Consider the following 11,720-nt stretch of genomic DNA (forward strand, 5'->3'; position numbering starts at 1 on the left):
GCGGAGGCCGGGACAGTGCGATGGCTCGGCGCGGTTCTGACTCAGGGTCCCGGGTTCCAGGCCCAGCTACGGAATGACGCGGCTTATAACCCTGGGCTAATTAGAAACTTCCCTGAGCCTCAGTTTACCAATCCGAAAACGTTCCTACATTCCAGCAACATAAATGACCAGCGCATTCCCAGTCCCCGCTGGCACAGGGCTGGGGAAGACCCGCACCTGCTCTTGAAAGTTCTGGGTCTGGTGTCCAAAATAAAGCTGCATGGAGCTTGAGTGGGGTCGTGTGGGTGCACACGGGTGGGCGCCCCCAGGAGGAAGGGGGTACGGAAGACTTCCTGGAGGAGGTGAGAGACAAGGTGGAAAGGCAAAGAGGTGAGAGGAAGCGCTCTTCGCAAAGAGGGCTGCGGGGGCAAGGGTTTCCCGAGGAGGTGAGGGCTGTGTGGTGCCAGAGCTCCAGGGTGGGCCCTCCAGCCTCAGAAACCAGGATTAGCAAGGGCCGGGGATTTAGCTCAGTGGTTACGCCGCAAAGTCCCGAGTTGTATCCCTGGTACAAAGAAACAACAACAGCAACAACAACAAAAACATTTCAAGGAAAGCAGGGTTAGGAGCTGGATTTACGGGGAGGTAACAGGCTAAGCTCAGAAGCTGCCACCAGATATCTGAATCCTGGCAGCTGTGAGGAAGGAGGAGCGAGGTGCAAAGGGTGGAGACAGCTGTGTGGTCAGGTCAACAAGCTCGGAATAGACCAGGTGGGATGCAGGAGAAAGAATGAAGACTGAGGATAAAAGGTGGGCAGTGTGTGCAGCTCAGGGCAGTCAGTGAGGACAGGAGTCCCTTCAAGAACCCGGCTATGTGGGAGAGGAGTCCCACAGGCTCTGGCTGTAAAGTCTGCATTTCAGGAGAGAGGGCTGGGAAGATGGAGGGAGAGCTCAGGTCATACAGGGAGGAGCAAAGGCCAGGACCAGGGGGAGGTCCCCACAAGCCAAGGACCCAGTCAGACCCTGGCTGGATGCTTTCCACGCCTCTCTCCTGACCCAGAATCTCTTTTGAGCCTTTGAAATATTGGGAATGAGGCTGCCCAAGTAGGATTCTGAGGTCTGGATTCCAATCAGCCTCCCCCCACCAACCAGCTTTGGTGTGGCTTCGGGCCTGCTACAGCCTCTCCAAGATGATTGGGGACCTTCTGGCCCTTGTGTTTATAGTGCTTGTAGGACTTCCACATACCCAGGTCTCAGAGTTACTTTTCAGGATCCAGATGGGTGGCCAAGAAACAGACTTCCAGGTAAGGCACCTTTTAAGCAACAGATATCTTCAGAAAAGGCCGAAATGTGAATGGATTTGGGTCTTACGCGCGATCAACATTTCACTTTTGCAGTGGCGACTACTATTAGACAAATCACCACTCACCAAAGCGCTGGTCTGTCTTTTCACACCGGAAGTCTGCTTTTAAAGTTGGACTCACCTGTTAATCACCTGTGTATGGAAGCTCTTTAGGGAACAAAGAGTACCCGTAGGAAATGCCCAAGAGAGGAGGATTGTTCATCTTCAAGCTACCCTCACAGGCCTCAGCCTGACTTCTAGCTGGAAGCTACACACCAAGTCCTTGGCCCCTCTGCTCCTTGTTCCCTTTTCCCCCAACCCATTCATTCAATTCTGAATTTAGACTCCTCCCTGCCTTTGCCAGCCTCCCCCAACACCATCCATCTCCCCGCTCTTACACTTCCTGCCCCCTCCAACAGCCCAGTTCCTGCATTTACCTTTGCATTCTCGGGCCAGGTCCAGTGCAGCAGGCTTTGTAGCAGCATCCGCTGTGGCAAGGTCCTGGGCTGGTTCTGGGCCTCTGCTTGGCATTAGTGGGTAGATAGCAATGTCTGACGTGGCCAGGTTATTAACATTACCTGGCTTCTTCTTCCCATCGGCTGGGTCTGGAGTGACCAGCACACCTGAACCCATAGCTGTACCAAGTCTACTTCTGTCCAAAGCAGGAGAATCCATAGCTGGGCCCAGCTCAGCTGGTTTTGCTGTCATCAAAGCCACGGCTGTGTCCAATCTGGTCGTACCCAACTCGCGTGGATGTGGTATCGCCCAAGCCATTGCTGTGCCCCTTGTGGTCATACCTGGCTTGGCTGCATCTGCTGTAACCATGGATTTGCCCAGCTCATCTCGTTCTGTGGTTGCCAAATTCATGACCTTGGCCAGCTTGGTTGTCTCTGCTGTAGCCAAGTTCATGGCTGTGCCAGATTTGTTTGTGCCTGCAGTAGCCAAATTCCTGGCTTTGCCTGGCTTGGCTGTACCTGCTGTAGATAAATCCATGGCTGAGCCCCACTTGGTATCCACAGCAGAAAACTCTGTGCCTGTGTCCAGTCTGGATGTGTCTGGTGTGGGCAGACTGGCAGCCAAGCTAGGTCCTTTGGTGGCCATTGTGGTTAAACGTCTGGCTACATCTGGCCTTGCTGTGTGCACAGCAGCCAGATTCATAACAGAGGTGGCCCTTTGGAGACATAGCCGGGGTCTAGGAATACCTCTGGCCTGGGACTTGCCTCTTCCTGGAGAAGTTCTGGTGTACCCTTGACCCGAGGGGCCTGGCCCTGGGGGACTCAATGAGCTCGGGCTTAGCCTGGACTGAAAAGGTAAGGCCAGGTATGAGCCCACCACAGGCTTCTCCACTGTGGGTGTCCTGCTGGATTTGCTCAGACCTGGGTTCCCTGGGCCCTCAGAGTGGACCCTGCTGTCTGGCCTTAGGGCCAAGGCGGGTGAACGTGGAGCAGACAGCCTCCCTCCTCCGTGGGTGGCAGCCTCTCTGCCCAGGGTAGGCAGCTCTTCCCAGGGAGACAGCACAGGGACCAGGGGCCGTGTGTGGCTGTTCTGACGGATTGTTAAGGAAATGGAGCTGAGTTTCCTGGGCACAAGGCTGTTGGCAGGCGGGGGACTCCTCGAAGCCCCTGGGGCAATGCCAGGATCCTGTGGGGACATGCTCTGCGCCCTGGCTCTCATACCCAGTCGACTGGAAGTCTGGACGTGGCTTTGAGGAAAGGCATCCAGACGGACAGTCTTCCTGAGGACAGGGATGAGCGGAGTCACCCCTCCGGAGAGCCGTGAGGGGTGGGTAGGGTGCCCCAGAGTGTGTCTGTGAGAGAAGGTGGTTCCGGGGCCTGGTGCTCCATGCGGCTGCATCTCCAGAGGAACAAGGGCAAAGTTGTGTTCCATCTGGGCTGTTCAGCTTTCCCCGGGGGATCACAGGAAAGAAAAAGTCCCGATGACAGAACCGCCAGCTGACACTGCAGGCTGAAGAGACCTTGTTTGCGAGACTATCGTGTTTGTCTTCCTAGTGCTCCTACCTGCTCTACACAGCCTTGCACACTCACCCAGCCAGCTGCCACACGGCAGGTGTGGGAGCAGCGCAGAGTGGAGCCGTGGGGTTTACCTCTCCTCCTACCCCAGCCTGAGTGTGGCCCCCGCTTTGTGGACAAGCCATGGAAGTGACCACCACATCCAGGGACCCTGGAGGAGGCCCGTGGCTGCTAAAATCCTAGCTGCCTGTCCCTCTGAAAGGAGTGGAAAGATTGTGGGATCCCACAGCATGCGCCTCAGTGGCCAGCAGACGAGCACTGGGCTTGAATCAGGGTCTGGATCTGGAGCTCCTGGCCCAAACCAGGAAAGTGTCTTGGACCTGTCTGGTGTGGAGATGGCCTGAGACGGAACAGGAAGAGGCTTTGGAGAAGGAGCTTGGGAAGTGGAGACATAATGAGTGTTCACAGGGCACCCTTGGGAAGAGTGCTATTCCCAGGGTCACCGGGCAGGGAAGTGGGCAGAACTCCACTGCAGTAAACACTGGGGTGAGCAAGAGCCAGCCTCTGTGTCAACACGGAGGCAGGGCCTGGCCGGACAATTCCAGTTGACATCCCAAAGCCAGAAAATCCATTCTGGGGATCCTAGGCTGTGACTAGGGGTGAGCAGACAAGGCTGCAGGTACGCCAGGGTGCAGGGCAGAGAAAAGATGCAGGGCCCTGGAAGAGGACTTCGTCACAAGAACGGTCACTCTGGCCGTGTAACAAAGGGATCCAAGGAGAAGAAAATTAAGAGACTTGGGGACAAGATTGAGAGGCTCTGCAGGATGTGGAGAAGGACAGCGCAGGGCTGGAGGTGGGTTGCGGGGTGTGGAGGAGATGATCAGGTAGATGATCGGCCCCTCCCTGAGGCTGGTGCCTACCCTGGGTTCATAGAGCTTATCCTCCAGAACAAAGTTGCTTCCTTTGCTTTCAACTCAGCAGGCTGGACAGAGGGGTTCATTCGGAATGTAAGGGGCTCAAGGGAGAGGGGAGCAGCTCTCTAAGGTCAGAGCAGGGACAGGGGAGGTAGAACATCGGAAGGGTCCCCGCCAGCCCCTCATCGCCAGCATCCAAGACTGCTCAGCCTCCGTCCTCTCCCCGCCTGGCACACCCTGCAGCCCTGCCTTCCTGCCCACTCGCTCACAGCCCCAGGCACCCGGGCACACTCACTGCACACAATCACACACACCTGCCCTCGGCGCCCACAGCCAGGACAGGACTGCTGAGGTCCGGTTGTCCTCACACCCCCAGACCCCAGCCCTTCAGTGAGCCCAGTGTCCCCTGGTCCTATTCCTACACACACACACACGCACACACAGATCCTCCTACCTTAATCAGAAGACCAGAGCTGATGATTCTTGCTCTGGGAAGCTGGGGCCCTCACCTCTGCACCCAGAGGCTGGCCATGATGACGGCTCAGGGACCTTCTTCTCCTGCTGCCCTCCAGGGCTCCCACTCAGCATCCAGGCCTGGAACCTGTCCCTCCAGCTACATCCCCAGTGGCCCGACTGGGCCATGGGTGGGAGGAGCTGGCTCCTTGGGAGTGGGTGTCAGTGAATGGCTGCTCTGAGCCTCTGGAATCCTAAAGGGCTGCGGGAGTCTCACAACAGCCAGGCTGAGCTGCTCTGAACGCAGGGCTGGGGTGGGGTGCCTGGCTGCCCCTGACCCCCAGGTATACTGTGTCCCACAGAACAGCCCCAGGAAACATGTGCCCAGTAAAAACAATGATACTGCAAAGATGGCGTCACTCTGGCTGTCCCCAGGCCAGCCTTACTCCCGCTTTCCCTCTGCAGCCCCCCATGCCCTTCTGGGCTCAGTGACCCTCAGCTCATCACCCTCATGTCTTGAAGCAAGCTGGGATCCCTAGAGCTTGGGTCTTTCCCCTTAAACAGCCATTTCCAGGGCTCCAGCTCTTGCCAGCTAAACCCTATACTCTACCTTTAAAAGCCTGAGGGTGTGAAGGTGATCCAGCCCTGTGCCTGGTCCTGAGAAGGCACGTAAAGCCAACCAGCCTGTCTCCGACAACGTGGATTCTCAGCCAGCCTCAGCCAGAGGGCTGGGATGGTTGCACGGCCACAGTCCAGGGTTGCCTCTGCCATAGTGATGACAGAAATAACAGAGATGATCTGGACATGGTGGCACACACCTATAATCCCAGCACTGGGGGAGATTGAGATAGGAGGATCACCAGTTTGAGCCCAGCCTGGGCAACATAGCAAGACCCTGTTTCCAAATAAAAAATAAAGAATGGCCTGGGGATGTAAGTCAGTGCAAAGGCCCTGGGTTCGATTTTTTAAAAATGATAATAAAAACCTAGATCTACTGGGCACTTGCTCTGTGCAGGCACTGTGTCAGACAGGAGGTGCTCACCGCCTGCACAGGAAGATGAGGGATAAACAGCTTCTCATAGTAGCTGTCTCAGGGCAGTGACAGAGATACATCCGGGCACTCACCCTGAGCTAGGAACTAGGCTAAGCAGTCTCCCGGCATCTCTGTCGGTCTTTGCCTTGCCCTCTGCTTTCTGCCGACAATCACATGGCAGCCCCTACACGCCATGGACTCTGATCTACCCCTCGGGTGTCACTCTCCTTGGAGTGGATAGAACTTTCTGTGATAATGGAAATGTTCTATACCAGTGCTGCCCAGCACAGCAGGCCACAGGCCACAGATGGCTACCGAGCACTCAGAATGCAGCTCTGGTGACCAAGGGACAGAGTTCTTTATCTCATTTCATTGCATTTTAATTTATGGCCATCATAACAGACAGTGTCGTTCTGAAGGGCCTGGAGTGTACTCACCGGGAATCAGCCACGGTGAGTTTCTGTAGAGTAAATGAATGCAATGGCTGAGTGACAAATATATGGGCCTTATCCACGCTCTCCCCTGCAAGCGTTAGGTTTTCAAATGTGGCTGGATTCTGGTTACCAGGGCAACCTGCTGGAAGTGGGGTTCTTCCCTCTCCCTACCTTTCTTTGAGGCTGGGAGGAAGAACAGAGGTGGCGGGAGGAGGAGGCAGATTAAGGGTGGGGGCTTGGCTTCACCTTCCCCAGATAACAGTACCTCAAAGTCTGGGGCCCTGGGTTCTTGTCCCCTTTGGCGCATGACTTCCTGTGTGACTTCCGCCAATCACTTGCCCTCCCTGAGCCTCAGTTGCCTGGGGGGAGGGGCTGCGGAGAATGGAACCCATAGTCTTTACATTGAGCTATATGCCCGGCCCTTTTTTCTTTTTTCTTTTGAAGCAATGTCTTGTTGCTAAGTTCTCCATGCTTGGCTCGACCTCGTGATCCTCCTACCTCAGGCTGCCAGAGCACTGGGATTACAGGTGTGTGCCACCACGTATGGCCCTCAGGTGCCTTTTCAAATAGGGACCCTCATGTGGTTTCTTTTAGCCTGAGGACCTGGGACGCTTCATCCTCGCTGCCTTGAAGACAAGGCCTGAGTACCATTCCTTCATTTCTGTCTTCTTCCTGTGGTTTTTTTACCCCACACTGCTTCTCCGTTTTGAGTGTCCAGCCGCCCTCTGGTGGCCAAAAGTGGGAATGCTGACCTTCCACCTATACACAACCTTCCCAGCAAAGACTGACACAAACCTGGAAGGGCCTCTGAAGAGGAGGAGGACCTCCAAGGTCGTGATGTTAGTGTCCCGCGCAAGGGGGTCAGGCCAAGGGGGTCAAGGGGGTCTCTCCACTCTGGGTTTGTTTTAGAGCTGCGTGCTTTTGAGCAAGGTGCTTGTTCTCTGAGCTACAGTTTAAGGGAGGATTGGATCAGGCGGGATATGTCCATCTATGCTGAAGGAACAAGACGCTCCAAAGTCTTGGGGCTGTCAACCCCAAGGCCAGTCGCTCATTTGCAACTGCTGTCCACCCTTCTGTGGTCAGCCGGCTCTGCCCCATGTCACCTTCAGGCCATGCCCCGGGCTGCTGGAGGGGTTACCAAGAGTGTGCAGTGAACTAGATCCCTGTGAGCCCTGAAACTGTTTCCTCAGGCTGGGGTGTGACTGGGGGTAGAGCATGGGCTTAGCATGCATAAGACCTGGGCTTAACAAAAAATAAAAAATGGGGCTGAGGATTTAGCTCAGTGGTTCTGCTGCCTGCCTCAAAAGTGCAAGGTCCCAAGTTCGATCCCTGGCACCAATAAATAAATAAACAAACAAACAGACTGTTGCCTTGGAGTTCTGATTCCCTTGTTTACTTGCCATCCATGATTTCCTTTGACTTCCACATCAGTTCCAGTTGTTCAAGATGGATTTACCATGGTTCATAGAGTGTGGCCCCAGATTCAGTCTCTCCCACCCAGGGTCCTCTGGAAGGGTTATTGACTGAGCTTGTGAGGATCTTTGGTTTTTATTTTGTTTTTGGTGTTCTTGAGACAGGATCTCACTGTGTAGTTCACTATGTAGCCCAGGCTGACTTTGAACTTGTGAAGATCCTCCTGCCTCACGCTCCCAAGTGCTGGCATCCACCACCAGGCCCAGTTTGTTGAGGGTCTTTTGAGGGAGTCTGCAGCCTCTGCCCTTCTCCCAAAGCTGGTTTCTCTCCTCCCAGAGCCTCTCCCACTCAGCCAGAGTGCAGAGCCACTAGGGGGGAACAATGAGAAGCTTGTGCCGCCCTCTGACCAGAGTCCAGACATTGCAGCCAGTCCCACGCTGGACCCTGCACATTCCTACCTTCTGTCCTCCTGCTCTGGGCAGCCCTGACGTGCCTGCCCTTCCCTTTCTGAAGGCTCCTGGGCGATGAGAAAGAAAAGCTCCAGGACCCTGCAAAACTTCCCAAAGCCTTTGAAAACACTGGCACTCTGTGCTTTAACCACACTACTCCCAGCTCTCGGTAATGAGCTGGCGATAGCCTCTGTGACTTTGCACTAGCAGATGTCTCTTCCCCTTACAGGAAAGACTCATATTCAACCTTCAAAACCCAGCTTGGGATATAGGTCAGAGGTAAAGTGCTTGCCTAGCAGGTAGGAGTGTCTGAGATCAGTTCCCAAAGTCTCCACATTTGGGAAGCCTTTTTTGACAACCTGCTTCCTTAAGAGTTAGGCGTACTTTTTGTTTGTTTGGTTGGTTTTTTGAGAAAAGGTCACACTAAGTCACTAAGTTGCCCAGGCTGGGCTCCAACAGGCAATCCTCCTGCTTCAGCCTTCCCGAGTGCTGAGATTACAGGCAGACACCACAGGACCCAGCTGGGAGTCAGGCATTCTTCAGTTGTTTTCGATTTCTCGTACACGGTTCCCTGGAGTGCACACACCTGTTTCCAGCTTGTGAGCTCTTTTAATTCAGGGACTACATCTTTATCTTTGTATTCTTGGTGCCAGGCTTAGTGTGGAGGTACAGCGGATACCTGACTTGCCTCTGTAGGGTTTAAGAGGACAGCTACACGACGCTCAGCATTTAGTCAGCATCTTCGTCCCCACTGTCCCCTTTGACATTTGCCACCACCAGTGAGGCTGGCGCAGCAGGAGTGAAATGAAAATAAACCTGATACTCTGGGCATCTTAGCACATGTCTGTAATTCCAGCGCTTGAGAGGTGGAGGCAGGGGGATTTTGGTGAGTTCAAGGCCAGCCTGGGCTACACAGTGAGACCCTACTGCAAAGAAAAGAAACCTGATGTGAGCTCAGCACAATGCCAGGCACTGGCAGGGGACAGGTACCTGGGCCTGAGTCATCTGTGATTTCAGAACCTGGTACACAGAAGCCCAAGAACAAGCAATTTAACCGAGCAGATTCATTGGACTCACTCTTGTCTGGCTTTGATCTCAAATTGATCCGAATCTAGCTTTCCCACACAACCTGCCCTGTAAACAAGTCCTGCCTCCGTGAGCAGATACAGTCCGCTGTGATGCCCTCAATATCACATCTAAGACTTTTTTGTTGCTTTTTTTGAGATAGGGTCTCACTATGTAGTTCAAACTGGCCTTGAACAGCACAGATTGGCCTCAAACTCACAGTAATCCCCCCTCCCTCAGCCTCCTGAGTGCTGGGATTACAGGTGTGTGTGACCACAACCGGCCTTTTTTTCATATTTAGAAGTAGAAAATTTGTCTTTCAGGAAGAGTTCATCCCTCCCGTCCATCACATAACAAGAATAAAATGACCTCTTTGTGTTTCCTCTTGCCCTCTGGCTGTCAGGAAGCTCAGAGACAGATAACGGCATTGTGGAAGGGGTCAGAGGGTACAAGTGCCTGTCCATTTGTGGCGGGGTTGCACCACCACCATGGAGCTGAAAAGTCGTTCAGTTGAACCACGGTAACTTGGGGACTTCTGTGTTTCTAGCGCACAAGGGAGTGACTCGGCCAGTGGAGTCACTATGGGAAGTCACTTGGGCTCTATGGGAAGAGAGGGTGTGAATACCCTTCTCCTGGGGAAAAGACTGGAACACAGAAGTTAGGGAAACGCGATGCCTTGGACACGGGCAGGTCTCCTGTGGGGAGGGCTCCAAGGCCATCTCAAGGGTCACGGTCAACACCCCCTGCCACAGTGCAAACCTCCTAGCCATGAACACATTCACACTTCACTTTCAGTGTGGCTAGAATGTCTTTTTCAAGAGGAGTCAGAAAAGAGGGTTTCAATGTGAAATCTCCTGACCTTCAAATGTTGGCCACCAATTTCCATTTTTGCAAATCACAGTGTGGGACAAACCAAACTCAGCCTCCCTCCCAAGGGTCTGTTGGCTATGGCTGGGCTGGGGAGTGGGGGTTCATCATCGGGAAACTGCCCCGTCTCGCCCCCAACGAGACATCCAGAGACAGCTGCCTCTGAAGGAGGTGAGCAACCCCAGGGTGTGCTGACTACCCAGGCAGGCCCATAGGGGCTCCCTGCCCCAGCCTGGTCTGACTGGTTTAAAATGACCTAGGAGCCGGATGTGGTGGCTCTCGCCTGTAATCCCAGCACTGGAGAAGCTGAGGTAGGAGGATCGCTGTGAGTTCAAGACCAGCCTGGGCTACAAAGTGAGTTCCAAGTCAGTCTCAACTACATAGTGAGACCCTGTTTCAAAAAATAAAAAACAAAACAAAATAAAATGAGCTAGGAAGAGCCAACAAGAACCAAAATCTGTCATGGGAGGGTGCAAGATCCCAGTGAGAAATGTAACTCTATTGTTTGCTTTAAATGAACCAATAAACTTAATGGGGGAAAAAAAAAAGAGCCAACTGATCTGTTTCCGTGCTATCTGCACCTAAGCCAATCCAGGGACAGGTGGCCTTCTTCCCGGGCACTGGAGCTGTAAGATGTGAGTTGCCAGCAGCTGACTGCTCCTGTCCATGATGGACAATGAGGGTGGAGTTGAGGAAGGAAGAAGGGGGAAAGGAGAGGGGAGAGAGAGAGACAGAGATGAGAGAGAATAGAATAATACCCAAAAGCCCCAATGTCCGGAACCAAAGAGTCTTGGATGGTAGGGAGGGGGGATGATTCTGGCCGGGCAGCTCCCTAGTGTGCGAAGGGGTAAGATACTCGCCCAGAGCTGCACAATGGCTCTGCTGGGTGAGAGCCTAGGGAGAGGCAAGTCTAGGGAGAGGTGCCCAGGGACAAATTTGAGGAGCCGCCCAATGTGACCTTGAGGTGCCTGCATGGCCTCATCCTGGTCCCAGCTCTGCAAAACAGCCACACAGTCCCTAGTTCTTCCCCAGGGAGAAACAGCAGCCCAGTCCCTCAAGGAGAAAAGAGTAGCTTCCCCTTCACTGACCCTGGGATATGGAATGTGAGCCCTCACCTGGGGTCAGGAGTTCTGGTCCAAATCTCAGCCTAGTGTCCTGTGACCTCCAGCAAATCCCTAGTAGGATAAACTGGTTTCCGTAGTCTCCCGCTTTAAAGGTAGTGGGGTTTGTTTTGGGGAATTTTGTTTTGGCTTGGTTTTTTTTCAGTACTAGGGATTGAACCCAGGGCCTTTGCACTGAGCTACATCCCAAGCCCCTGTTTACTATTTTGAGGCAGAGTCTCACTGAGTTGCCACATTGTCCAGGCTTGGCTCTATCTTGCCATCCTCTTGCCTTACCCTCCTAGAGGGCTGGGATTACAGATGTGCACCACCATGTCTAACTTCAGAGGTGAACTTTTTAATTGGACACACAGCCACCCAGCTAAAGGATATATATTTCCCAGCCTCCCTTGCAGCTAGGATAGCCCTGTGACTATGTATTGGCCAAAAGGCCACTAAACCAGCTCTGGACAACCTTTCTCTGGACTGTGCCATCCACAGAGATAAAATTCAGTTTCATTTTAATGCCCTATTGTTTTGCATGTTGGAGCCTGAATTTATACCCTGGTACTCTACCTCAAGGGTTTTACTTAACATTTTTGATGTCCTGATGGGAGAAGGAGCAATCATACTGGCCCCTAGTGGTCTAGAGACCCTGGATGCTAAGCATCCTACAGTGTACCTAACACCTCCCCCAATCAAGAA

At 53.6% G+C, this 11,720-nt stretch overlaps 1 protein-coding gene across 2 annotated transcripts in view; it reads right to left on the reverse strand.

The window, feature by feature from the left end:
- Septin3 (septin 3) overlaps window positions 1–5,456 on the reverse strand; it is a 24,596-nt gene extending 19,140 nt beyond the window's left edge. Inside the window, exons 1-2 of one of the 2 annotated variants that reach the window (XM_033766197.1) lie at window positions 4,656–5,456; window positions 1,755–3,282 (exon numbers count right to left, since the gene is read on the reverse strand). In XM_033766197.1, the coding sequence (XP_033622088.1) occupies window positions 1,755–3,204 (1,450 nt within the window). In that variant the 5' untranslated portion in view covers window positions 3,205–3,282; window positions 4,656–5,456. Of the gene's footprint in view, window positions 1–1,754 lie in introns of both variants that reach the window. The other variant, XM_019208993.2, reaches the window with a different exon arrangement.
- Between the last annotated feature and the right edge of the window lie 6,264 nt (window positions 5,457–11,720).

Source organism: Fukomys damarensis, unplaced genomic scaffold (genome assembly GCF_012274545.1).
Source record: "Fukomys damarensis isolate Sample0158 unplaced genomic scaffold, DMR_v1.0_HiC HiC_scaffold_19, whole genome shotgun sequence".
NCBI lineage: Eukaryota > Metazoa > Chordata > Mammalia > Rodentia > Bathyergidae > Fukomys > Fukomys damarensis.